This window comes from Bos javanicus, chromosome 10 (genome assembly GCF_032452875.1).
Source record: "Bos javanicus breed banteng chromosome 10, ARS-OSU_banteng_1.0, whole genome shotgun sequence".
NCBI classification, from domain to species: domain Eukaryota; kingdom Metazoa; phylum Chordata; class Mammalia; order Artiodactyla; family Bovidae; genus Bos; species Bos javanicus.
In genome coordinates this window covers 88,141,960-88,154,408 of record NC_083877.1, presented here as the reverse complement: position 1 = coordinate 88,154,408, position 12,449 = coordinate 88,141,960, and the positions used below count along the sequence as shown (strand labels likewise).

The 12,449-nt window shown below is 49.7% G+C and overlaps 1 protein-coding gene across 3 annotated transcripts in view; it reads left to right on the top strand.

The window, feature by feature from the left end:
* Positions 1-12,238, top strand: part of POMT2 (protein O-mannosyltransferase 2) — a 45,816-nt gene extending 33,578 nt beyond the window's left edge. For 2 of the 3 annotated variants that reach the window (XM_061429575.1, XM_061429574.1), the window contains 11 exons: positions 1,163-1,232; positions 2,951-3,029; positions 4,193-4,344; positions 4,780-4,871; positions 5,928-6,004; positions 9,174-9,245; positions 9,559-9,618; positions 9,709-9,814; positions 10,588-10,728; positions 10,873-10,987; positions 11,856-12,238. In XM_061429575.1, the coding sequence (XP_061285559.1) occupies positions 1,163-1,232; positions 2,951-3,029; positions 4,193-4,344; positions 4,780-4,871; positions 5,928-6,004; positions 9,174-9,245; positions 9,559-9,618; positions 9,709-9,814; positions 10,588-10,728; positions 10,873-10,987; positions 11,856-12,156 (1,265 nt within the window). In that variant the 3' untranslated portion in view covers positions 12,157-12,238. Of the gene's footprint in view, positions 1-1,162; positions 1,233-2,950; positions 3,030-4,192; positions 4,345-4,779; positions 4,872-5,927; positions 6,005-9,173; positions 9,246-9,558; positions 9,619-9,708; positions 9,815-10,587; positions 10,729-10,872; positions 10,988-11,817 lie in introns of all 3 variants that reach the window. The other variant, XM_061429576.1, reaches the window with a different exon arrangement.
* The last annotated feature ends 211 nt before the right edge of the window (positions 12,239-12,449 follow it).

Below are 12,449 nucleotides of genomic sequence, written 5' to 3'. Positions count from 1 at the left end.
GGAAGACCAGCTGTCTTTCTAAAGTCAAGTGGGCACAGACCAACTCTTTAAGCATCCCTGTTCTGTTACCCTGTTGTAGCTTCCAGGTTAAGGTGGCTGCGTTTCACCCAGTAACGAAGGAGTCGTGTGAAGGCAGGTCGCCCCAAGCACTTGGGAAGCGGGAACTGTCTAGATGAAGGGTTCTGTGTTCTTGATGGCCGTGAGTGCCCCTCACCCACAGGCCCATGTGAAGTAAAACTTCCCTCCCCGTTGATGTATCTGATCTGTCATCTTGCTGATTATTCTTTTTAAGAGACCTTAGGAGGCAGCGTAGGAATGGGCATCTCTCCAGCTGAGGTCTCGAATTCTCTTGCGAGCCAATGATTTGTCCTGGTAGATCTCTTTCCTGACCTTGAGTGTTGGTGTCCACTCCTGGGACAGAAATTTGCAAGGATCCTTCTGTGTTGCTCTGATTACTGCCACTTTCCTTTTCCATTGTCGTCACTTCATTAGATCTTCATTGGTCTTGACTTCTTGATGATGTAGAAGTAGTCCTTTTCTTCCATCATTTTCTTTGGTTCACATTGATCAAGTCTATTGCCAGAGACAAGATAATCACTAGCAAAATATGCAGGTTTAACGTTTGATTTTGAAGAGAGCTGTGCAAATGATCATTTGCATGGGATTAATATTTGGCAGACTTTATTTTTACTACCCAAAGGAAAATCTTATTATTTATCTTCCCAGCTTAAAAATCTTCTAGTTGGGGGCTTCAGTGCTTGGCCAATAAAGGCCACGTTTCCCAGCCTGGCATACACAGTCTCGCCCCACTTGTCCACCCCCTGGCCGATTCCCATTCTCCTTTCTGCCTGCCTTAACCATGTGAAGTCATTTGCCATTGATCAAATGAGTTTTTCTCTTTCCTACCTCTGTGCCTTTTCCCCTGTGTCGTTCACCTGACAAAATTCTCCCTCTCCTTTAAGACTCTTTTCAAGCATTATCTCTGGGGCACGCTTCCCTTCTCACCTCAGACAGTTGGCTTTGGTCCCACAGCATTCTGTCAGCACCTCAAACAGGAGTTACCACATTGTAAATACTATAACTCTTTACTGGTAGGCCCTCGATTAATACTAGTTTAATGAGTGAATGATTTCGGACATCAGTGCTTGTTTCTTCTTGGCAGATCCCCTAGACCCTTCACTCCCAGTGGAGTTTGTGAGACATGGAGACATCATTCGACTAGAACACAAAGAGTAAGTAAATTTGCTGTTTGGCATAAATGAGTGGTTTGAGCGCCAAAGGTAGGGAGCTCTTTCAAGCAGGAAATAAACAGAATCAGATGTGGACCAAGCCCTAGTAAACAGAGCAAGGCTGCTATGCTAACATGGGAGAATAATTACTTTGCCTGTTTTGGCTTTGGGAAGCTTTGGACTTTGAGTTGGACTTTGAGGGTACCTTTCAGTTTCCTTTTGCCCAGGGGCAGCTGGGGGAGGGCGGGGGAGAAGTATTTGAATGGCCCAAAATTTCTTCGTAAGGGGTTGCCTTTAAAAAGATATGAGTCTGTTTCTGAATATGGCAAACTAGTTCACTTCTCCAGTGTTCTCCCTGAAAATAACTCAAAATGCCAGAACAATGTAAAAGCATCTTTTGAAAAGCATGAAGAACCGACAAAATAGTAAGGAATTACTACATCAAAATCTCAGTGAAACGGGAAATACAGAGAAAAAGTGGGATGCTGTGGCCCTGTCTGCCTTGTACCTACGATCTTGAGTTTTGAGCTTTGGTTTTTGACTGCCTCTTGAAAGAAGTTTTGAAGGCCAAGCTTTAGGCTCACCCAAAGTGGTGAGTTATTGTGATCTTCACTTCAGATTTATAACCCCCAAAGGCTTGGTGTTAGGGTAAATCTGCCCTATCTACCTATATTCAGAGTTTATTTGGGAAGTCAGAGTGCCCTGGGGGTTAAGGTTTGTCAGGGAAACAAAATCTGGTTCCTGAGAAGTAGTGATTACCAACTGATCTTCATATGGATTTGCAATCCAAATTCATTTTACATGGATTGTCTGAAAATCTTCAAGGCATGAATTTAAATGAACATAATCCTAGATGTGGTAATGTCTCCTAGGTACCTGGCCAAAAGCAAATGTGAATCCTCTTTTGGGAAAGAAATGTTGTTATCCATTCCTATAAATCGTTTTTCAGTAACAGTGTACCGAAAAAGTAACCAAACACTCAAGGAAATAGGGCACTACGTACAAAATGAATGGGAACAGTAGATGACAGAAGCAGCCCTGCAAAAGTTTATGTGAATTATCACATACAGATTTTTAAAATAAAATCAGTGGTTATTATATATATATATATAAAAGCTATAAGCAGTGTTTTTTCCCTAGTCAGTAGGATTATGGATACTTTAATTTTATTTTTATAATGAACATTGACTACTTGTTATGGATAAAAGTAAGGATTATTACAAAAAGCAAAAGTAAATAAAATCTCAGTTAAACCCTGCACTTCCTGCACAGATCCCCACTTGGTAAAACTGACAGGAGCAGAAACAGTAGATGGGAGGGAGGAGGTTTGCCTGTCTCTGGCATATGTGGATTACAAATGTTAATTTTCTTCCCCCTAAAGCTGCCTCATAAGTCAGACTAGCTTGCCTCAGACCACCAATGTGTTCAGTCATCCCCTCTGCCCACTGCTCAAGTTACGGGTGAACAAGAAGTGGAGCCTTTTTCTTGGCACATGGTCCAGTACTCCTGTTGGTCTGTCCCTCCTGGCTTGGGCAGCTCTCCAGTTCTCTGGGTATTTCTTGTGGGTGAATGGGCAAGAAGGTCCTGGTTTGTTGGATTTAGAAGTTTTGATTCTAATTTTTCTTCCCTGAACAGATGACTCTGAATATCCTGGGTAAAAGAAGAAACATCACACATCTCTTTTCTTCAGGATAATGGCACTTCTCTCTCTTCATTTCCAGGACTTCTCGGAACTTGCACAGTCACTATCACGAGGCCCCCCTGACCCGGAAGCACTATCAGGTCACTGGCTATGGCATAGTAAGTGAGCCACTCGAGTGTGAGCAGGACGCCAAACATTGTGGGGCCTGGCTCAGCGCCATGAGGCGGAGCGGCCTTCCCAGAATTCCGGAATGTTCCTAACGATTGGCTGCACAGGGACTCTTAGCATTCAGGAGCTTTTTGGCTAGGCTTGCTGTGGGAAAGGCCGCCTGTGAAGTCTATTTTTTTCCATCTCTTGCCTCTATAATAACCATGCCATTTTTATGTTCTGACACATAATAAATGTCAAATATGAATACTATTTGAGTCTCTTTTAAAATCATATTGTACTTAGAAGCCACAGGGCCACAATATGAACCCAGAGGAATATACAGGTCTGTCCTTTGCTAGATCCCAAATTCTCATTGGCTTTATTTTTACGGATTACCTCTCTGTTCTGCAGAGGAATATTGTCCACTTGCTTTTGGATTTTTCCTTCTTGGGGTGACGCAGCTTATTGAGGAAGCTCTATGAGTACTTACGACTTGGGAAGGAGTTTGAAAGCAAATACACCTAGTGGGAAGATAGATTTATGACCAGCTGTCTAAGTTCCCTTCCAAGGGCTTTGGTGCTTCAGTAAAGACTCTGGGTTCCTTAAGGTAGAGTTCCCAATCCTCTTTCCATTTGCTTATCCCACATTATACTAGAGCCAAGACTCTGAACTTCATCTTTTTCTGGTGGGCATCTCCTGATGAGAATTAGACACAACTGTCTTAATTTCCACAGTATGGTATCTAGGCTAGACATTCCTTAGATGGATGAGTGTCCATATGGCCATGGTGACGGATGCAAAGGACCCAAATTTATTTCTGTTGGCTCATAGTGATGTCTTGAGTTTAATTTAAGGGCAGAAGCATCTATTTAGAACTTAAACTGTAGTTCTGTGAAGTGAAGGATTGGACTTCAGGTTCCAGGCTTCATACTACTTTTGTTGGTTGTGATAATGAGGCCTGGGGAAATGGCAGTCACGTGGGATGTTCCTTGGGATGTTTCTCTGGCCCTCTTTTTCTCTTTCCCACCTCAGTCACTTAGGCCAGTTTGGTCTTTGACCTCTGTAACATGATGGCATCTGAAAGGCTGGCCATCTCCCTTTTTTGATGCGCCTTCTCTGAAGTCATCTTATTAATATTTTCTTTGTATTTTTTTCTTAATTTATGTGGCAGAATGGGTCAGGGGACTCGAATGACTTCTGGCGGATTGAGGTTATAAACAGAAAATTTGGAAACCGAATCAAAGTGCTGAGAAGTCGAATTCGCCTCATCCATCTGATCACAGGTTGTGTCCTGGGCTCCTCGGGAAAGGTCCTGCCCAAGTGGTAAGTCTCTGGGGGTTTGGCATCCCAGCAGTGGCTCATGCTTTTCCTTTCACACTTACAAGGAGAATGCCCTGAACTTCCATTCCCGAATGATCAGTGTTCCCCTCGTGTTTGGTTTTTCTTTGTGGTGGATGGAGGGAGAAAAGCCATCAAGAACTTTATGGAGCCCAGAGCTCCAGAGTTCCTGTAGTGTTTCACGTGTTGTAATAGTTGAGCATTTATATCTCCGGCCTGTGATAACTCTCTGGTTCTGTGTCTCTAAACTGGGCATGATGTAGGCTAGACTACTTCTGGGATGGTCATGAAACAGGGAAGTGAGAGGCTGGAAAGAGCATGACCGCTAGGTTGGAAAGAGAAGCGTTCCATGCGGCTGGACAGCACTGCTGTCTGGTGAGTTTCAGGTCTTCTGAGAGACATTGTGACTCCTTTTCACAGGGGCTGGGAGCAGATGGAAGTCACATGCACACCATACCTGAAGGAAACCCTCAGCTCCATCTGGAACGTGGAGGACCATATCAATCCCAAATGTGAGTGAGGTCATGTCCTGGGCTGGCTCTGAAGGGAACATCTCTAAGTCATTCTTATCTGAGGAAAATAACCCTTTATAGACTCTGCTGCCATGGTATCTTATTGTTGCATTGTCTTCCTTTTTTAAACCTAGTCTCTTTATATGAATTGTCTGCATGGGCAGCTCCTTTTTCTGCCTGCTCACTTAGACTTCCTATTCTTCTTAAATTCTTCTCCCACAAGTGACCAGTGGCCTCACTCGGGGCCAGAGCTGGTTGCCTCTCACTGGATTTGACTCCTGCTGCCGCCTGCAATGCAGGTCCCTCTGCTTGCCTCCTTCTGGGCTCTCTGTTCCCTCTGTGGTTACCTCCCTAACCTCAAGGCTCAGAGCAAGCTGGTGCTTTCCCTTTCTGCCCCTGCATAGGCTCCTCCCCTCCCCACATCCAGCTGAGGCTATTACAGAAAGTGATGGCCACGGCCCTTGATCGATCCTGTATTTATACTCCCAGGCTCCAATTTGACATTTCCGGTCCAGTGTCATCTTCAACTCAACGAGTCTCTGAGCTCATCCTCTCCCTCCTAAACTACCCCCTTTAGGCTTGATTTTTCTTCTTCATGCTTCCCACTTCATTCTTACCACCTAATTTAACCAACCAGCTAATTAACTAGCTAATTAAACAATTCACTGACGAGTATGCTGGGAGCCATGTAGGGCCCTGGGGATGCCTTGGTGAATGAGATAGGCTGGGTCGCAGTCCTCACAACCTGCTTCGGGTGTGGGAGCTGCATTTGGGGCAGCACCATCATGAAGGGTGATGGCCCAAGGGCTGTGGGTGCCTCTGGTTGGGGGTGCGGTAGGGTGGGGCTTTTCATCTGTTGCCATTGCCTCCCTCAGAATGCCTGCTGAGTGCTACAGGCTGAGGGAATGATGGAGAATTCCTCAACACTCTCACAGGCTTGTTAGCTTGTCAGGAAGGTTACCCTCAGACCCTGGCAGCAGAGTGGATATCATGGACAGACAGCTGTGAGGAGAGGCTGTGTGAGGAAGGTTCACACCTCTATCTTTCTTTTCCCAGTGCCAAACATCAGCCTGGAAGTGCTGCAGCCCAGTTTCCCTGAGATAATGCTGGAGTCCCACATGGTGATGATCCGGGTACCGTGACCCCTTCCCACTGGGAAGCTTCTCCAAGAAGTCTTAGGCATCCGCAGATTTGGATCACAAATCAGTAACCATGCTATAGGCCTGCTGCCCGCTTATGGAGGACTCTGAAAGTGTCTTCACATACTGACTTAAACTTGGTCTTCCAAGGCACTGAATGATGGTGGTGATGCTGCTGGTGGTAACTTTGTGAACACTTATGCAGCTCTTGTGTGCTGGGCACTACTGTAAGCCCTGCACATGTATTAACTCACTCACTACTCATTACAGGCCTCCAGAGATTCTGTCCCCAGTCTACAGAAGACAGAACTGAGCATAGAGGTTAAGGGACTTACCCAGGGTCACAGCTAAATGGAAGCGGTGGATCTAGGCCTTCAGAGTCAGTGCTAGTGACCACTACACTCCTCTGCCTCTAAGTGATTCTCAGATCTGTTCAAGTGGCAGAGCCCCTGAACATTACAGTGGTCTTGGCTGAAAATCATGAGACACTGATAGTTGATTCCATAAATGAAATTAGAATCAGCTAGGATGAAAGGCCCGGAGAAGGCAATGGCACCCCACTCCAGTGTTCTCGCCTGGAGAATCCCAGGGACGGGGGAGCCTGGTGGGCTGCCGTCTATGGGGTCGCACAGAGTCAGACACAACTGAAGCGACTTAGCAGTAGCAGCAGCAGGATGAAAGGCCAATTTGAGTGTGCTGTTTATATGCAGCATAAAATCCCAACCAGGACCCCATTCATGTTCCCAGAGAGAAACAGACTGCATAGGGGCATGGTTGATGCTTTTCAAGGTTTTAAAGACTCACTGTTTGTGCTCTATCATTAGTAGCTGACAGCTGACATAGGTTTAAGAACAACTGAGAGACAAAATCTGTAAATTGAGAAAATTCTACCCACTAGCTTAAAATTTCCCCTTTGAATTGGAAAACCCTCCTGCAATTTTGATGTAGAGGGAGAAAGCTCTTTACTGTGGCTTCTGGAAAACTGGCGCTCTGCAGGAACAATGTTTAGAGCCAGGTTTGTGGACCTCTGCATTGATGCAGAGAGCAGTAGCTCTTGTTTTTTCTTTCCTGGTGAGCCACTGTTGGTCTCTCCTGGAAGTGATTATGTAAGCAGCACTTGGTAAATACAGTTGACTTATTTCAGCAGATTAAATTTAAAAATCCAACTTTTGTCATTTTTGCACATTGGGAGGTGATGAGTTGACAGTAACCAATCTCCGGGTCACTTCTTCCCTGACTCTGTGCTTGTAGCTGTCACTGTGGCCTGATGACAGAGCTCTTTTGAATATATGCCTGTCAGTCAAAATAGTATTTTAGATCTGGGTAGAATTTTAAGACTAAGTCTAAATAAATCGTCTCATTTCTTCTTTCATTATCTAAGAGGTGGAATCAAAGAAGAAAAGAGACATAAGGAAACTTTGTTATTCAACGGATGTAGAGTCACAATGGGGAGAGAGATCAAAATTGTCTGGACTGTAGAAGCTACAGGGCATCTGTTAGCTGAGCAGGGGTCTCAGGCCTGGGCAGAGAAGGCACCATGCCTGCTGAGGTTAGCTGGAACAAGCCCCCTGGGTACTAAGCATAGAGAACAATGCACAGATATTCAGATTTTCCTTTCTTCCATTTCTTGGTTTACTAAAGGAGCTCGGTTTCTGAAGAGTTTAATGTGTAGGATGCCCTTGGCTTGTTCTAACTCTGGCTGGAGTCCCTGGTTTAGGGCTGAACCGTACTGGCTGGAAGGAATTGATTTCCCTCAGCAGTTGCTCTGGGGTCCAGAATGATTCATTCTTCATTGTGAGGTTCTTAAGATGGCCATAGTGGTTGAGGGGCTGTGCAACTGGCCCATTTGGATCTGACACCCCCCTGTACTTTCTACCCTGAAGGAGCAACCCAGCCACCATAGGGAGGCCTGCAGACAACTCCCAAGCCCTTGAGGCGTTGGGTTAATAAGGCCCTGGCTGGTGGTTCAACGAACCAGGCCTGGATTTTTCTTGAGCTAGACCCGTGGTCCTTATTAGAGCACGGTTTGTGCCTCCGAGGGGGTATTTAATGATGTCCGGAGATGTGTTTGGCTGGCATAATGGGTAGGGGTGCTCCTGGTATCCAGTGAGTAAAAGCTAGGGCTGCTCACCACTCTACACTGCACAGACCAGCCCCCACCGGAGACATCTGCAGCCCAAAGTGTCAGAGTGCCCAGGTGGAGAAACTTTGACCTGACTCCTCCTTGGGAAATGCCTTCTCAGTCTGTCTGATGACGAGGTTGGCGCCTTGTTTTAGCAAAGGTCTGATTTTGCCATATGAAGACAGGTTATTAGATATTCTTGGCTGGTGGACTGAAGGGACTGAGACTGAGTCCTTCAGACTAAAGTGTGCATTCTTAACCGGGGGGTAATATATTCTTAGAGGGCGAATAAAAGGAAACAGTTTTTTAATGTATAAAACACAGGTATTCATTCATTATATAAACAGCTAAATGGACTATCTATAGTATTAAAATGTCATGAGGGGACTTATTCTGCTGATTGTTTTGCAGTATATACCAATGTTAAGTCATTATGTTGTATACTTGCACCTAATGTTATATATAAATTATACCACAATTAAAAAAATGCTTTAAATGTCACTGCAAGGGAGTGTTTAAGGAAAATATATCTTAAAAATATTGACTGGGGACAGGTAGTAATGAAAAAAAATTACTGAGAAACACTAGGCTAAAGTAACTTTTCCAGAGTCCAGGAACTTAAGAGTTCTGGGTTTGGGTTTGAAATTGGCCTTTCAAGGAAACAAATAACTGAGCCCTGATTTTACACGCCCCTCTCCTCATCCTCTTGACACCTTATCCTTTGCCAGGAAGATGGATATATATTTTGTGCCAAGGGAAACAGGCCTGTCATGCCTCTTTCCCTCGAGCAGAGAGTCTGAGCAGACTGTCTCTGCCAGGACATGGAGGCCTACTCTTTGGGCGAAGTGGGGCAGCTGTGGTCAGCAGGTGTGCGGTGACTGAGAGTGACCCCTGACTCTCCCCTGCCAGCGAGGGAGAGGGCAGAGGAGAGAGGGCTTGTCTTGACATGTGGCCACACATCAGAGATGCCCGACCCTCACGTTCCTGTCAGCCTTCTAGAGCTCTGTCTGGACCAGCTTTTTCCTTACCACTTTCCTGCAGGGGAACAATGGCCTCAAGCCCAAGGACAATGAGTTCACGTCCAAACCCTGGCACTGGCCTATCAACTTTCAGGTAGGGCCCAAAGCGAGAGCTCCTCCCCGGGAACGGAGCTGAGGAGGAGGCTGTGGAGCCTGGCTGGCGGTGGGGGGATGCTGGGGTGGTGGGGGCAGGCCTTGCCGGGCGGAGGGTGGCCGGAGACGGGCTCTGGCTCTGCTTGTGCTCGGCTGGACCCAGCCTCCCCAGGGAGTTCATGGAGAAAGTGCCCGCTCCGAGCCTCCTGCCTAGGCTCCCTGTCTGTGAAAAGTGGCCGGTCTTCCTCCCCTGGAGACTCAAGCGGCTGGGCGGGGCTGAGCCCTGTCCCCACTCTGTGTCCTTTGCTCCACAGGGCCTGCGCTTCTCAGGGGCCAATGACACCGACTTCCGAGTGTATCTGCTGGGCAACCCGGTGAGTGCCCCGCGTGCTGCGGTGGGGCCCTGAGCGTGCCCGCAGGGTGCTGCTGCCTCCTCTCACCCGCCCGTGCCCATCTCCCTGCAGGTAGTCTGGTGGCTGAACCTGCTGAGCATCGCCCTCTACGTCCTCTCAGCGAGCGTCTTTGCTGTGGCTGTGCAGAGGGGCACGCATCTGCCTGTCGAGGTTGAAGGTCGGGTCCCTGGGCTCCCCTGCGCCCACCTAGCAGCCCGAAGGGTGCCCGCACTTGGGGAGTGCTGGCCTGCTGATGGGCCATCCTCTGCCTTTCCCTCCCTTTCTTCCCTTCTCTGTGACTTTTTAGAGCTCAAAGCACCAGATGCCTAGTGCTGTGTTAAACCCTGTGTCCTCCCAGCAGAGTTTATTACCTGTTTATGGATTAGGAAACCGAGGCACAAGGAGGTTAAGAACCTTGTCCCAGTAGGTGACAGAACTGAGGTTCACACCCAGGTGGTCTGCGTTCAGAGCCTTCACTGTTGACCTCTACACTCTGTGCACGACTGCCCATTTTTTCTCTTCTGCTCTCCTGTCCTCTAGTCAGGAGCAAAGCAGCCCCCAGGCCATGGGCTGCAGCATCCAAGACGTTCACACAGGTCCTCTGCTGCCTCTGCAGCTCCGTGTCTGCAGACATGGTCCCAGGCCACCCCTCCCCAACCCCCGTCCTCTCCTGTGCCCGCACCCCTGCCCCGTCTTGCTGCAGAGATCTGTGTGGCAGCAGAGATGCGGGAGCTGGGGCCGGAGGCCGGGCGGCCTCCCGGGCCAGGGAGTAAGCAGTTCCTTCTCCTGCCAGCCGCCATAGGGTTGTTCACCCTGGGGGGTGAGGGACGGAAGGCCCATTCGGGTGACGTGGCTCCTGTGAGTCACATGGCGAGGAAGGGGCAGAGCTGCACGGGGCAGGCTCCATGCCTGTCCCTGTCGGCTGACCAGGCTGTGCTGCTTGGGGCTCAGGGCTGTCCCAGGTCCTGCTGCGAGGAGGCGGGCAGCTCCTGTTCGGCTGGATGATGCATTACTTCCCCTTCTTCCTGATGGGCCGGGTCCTCTACTTCCACCACTACTTCCCTGCCATGCTCTTCTCCAGCATGCTCACAGGTCAGCGCTGCCCTCTGGGACCTGGGTGATGAGGGTGGGCGGGCCGGACGAGACCACTGTGGAGCGGCGGTGCTGGGGGAGCCCATCTGCCTCCCCAGAAGACGTCCTCCAACGGAGCAATGAGGGGTTTCCCTTCCTCCCCAGGCCTTCTGTGGGACACCCTCCTGCGGCTCTGTGCCTGGAGCCTGGCCTCCTATCCGCTGGCCAGATGCGTGCACGTGCTGGGCATCCTGAGCCTGCTCCTGGGAACTGCCTACAGGTGAGCGCCCGCTGCACCTGCATGGCCGACCCCCCAACCCCAAGGCCTCAGCCCTGGGTGCGTTTTGGAGCCCCTGTTGAAGCACACTGGTGCCTGGCTCTGTCTCCAGAGGTTCGTTCTGGTTTTGTTGAGCCCAGTTTGGGCCCTGTCAGCCACGGTTTCCAAAGCCCTCCACGTGACCTGAAGGGGCAGCAGGTGGAGAAACATGCACTAACGCCCTGCATTCTCACCTCTAGCCAGCGGCTCCCAGCTCTGCACCTCTCTGGCTCATGTTGGAGAGCACCCCTCTGCAGTTACCTGGCTCCTAGCTGGCGTGGCTCTCAGCGGGGGGCAGGGAGGGCAGGTGGTAGAGGGTCGCCAGGGGATGCAGTGTGGCTCAGAGTAACTGCAGGGAGGATGCTGTTTGGCAGGCCGCCCCCTCCCCCATCTCACAGTCTCACAGATCTGCAGTTGAGCATCACTGGCCTTGAGGGGCCAGGGGCAACATAAAGTCCTGAACTGGGAATAGGAGACTTGTGACCTAAGAGCACATCCACATTTTAACAGAGAGTCTGGGCCACACAGCCAATGACCAGACCCTGGACTGCTCTGTCTCCTGGGCCTCTTGAGAAGAGTCCTTTTCCCTTACTGTCATTAAGTCACTCTCTTTCAAGGTCCCAGAGTATGGTGTCCCCACGTGGTGAAGTCACACAGGCGTGCTGACACCTCAGGGTGGGTCCCGTAGGTAGAGAAGGTCTGAGGAGCTGAGCGTCAGGGGTCTCAGGGCTCCCCGCCTCCACCGAGGCCCTAGGGTGCCAACTGCCACCCCCACCCCGGGTTCTCCCCCACAGTTTCTACCTCTTCCACCCTCTGGCTTACGGGATGGTAGGTCCCCTGGCCCAGGACCCCCGAAGTCCGATGGCCGGGCTCAGGTGGCTGGAATCGTGGGACTTTTGAGGCCACTTCGAGGACTCCAGCCTGAGACCAGGACCTTCGTGGGGACGGCCAGCTGTGGAGCCAGTCCCCGGACCTTCCAGCCGTGGAGGAAGCAGCCCGAAGAGCCTGTGGACTTGCACTGCCTGCCAGCACGCAACCCGCTGGGGAGCACTGCGGCCCTGCTCCTCGCAGAGGCTCCTCCACTGGCTCTGCTCAGCCACAAACAACTTCCCTCTCAGCCCCGTCCCCCGTGAGTGGATGAGTGTGAGTGTGCGTGTGTCCGTGTGCCTGTGCAGTGTAGACCATGGCTGTGGACAGTGGAGCATCATAAACTCTAAGAAATCGTCCAGGGCTACAGTAGTATTTTCTGGTGTTTTTTTCTCACTGGATTGGGTTGTAAGATTCATCAGAAATTCTCAGCTCCAGGAAGGCTGACTGCACTGACCCCGCCTTGGGGAATTACCTCGGGTGGAGCCGCCAGGATCGTCAAGGCTGTGCCGCCCTCCTTCCCGCAAACAAGCAGATCCCTAAGCCAAACACCCCAAGC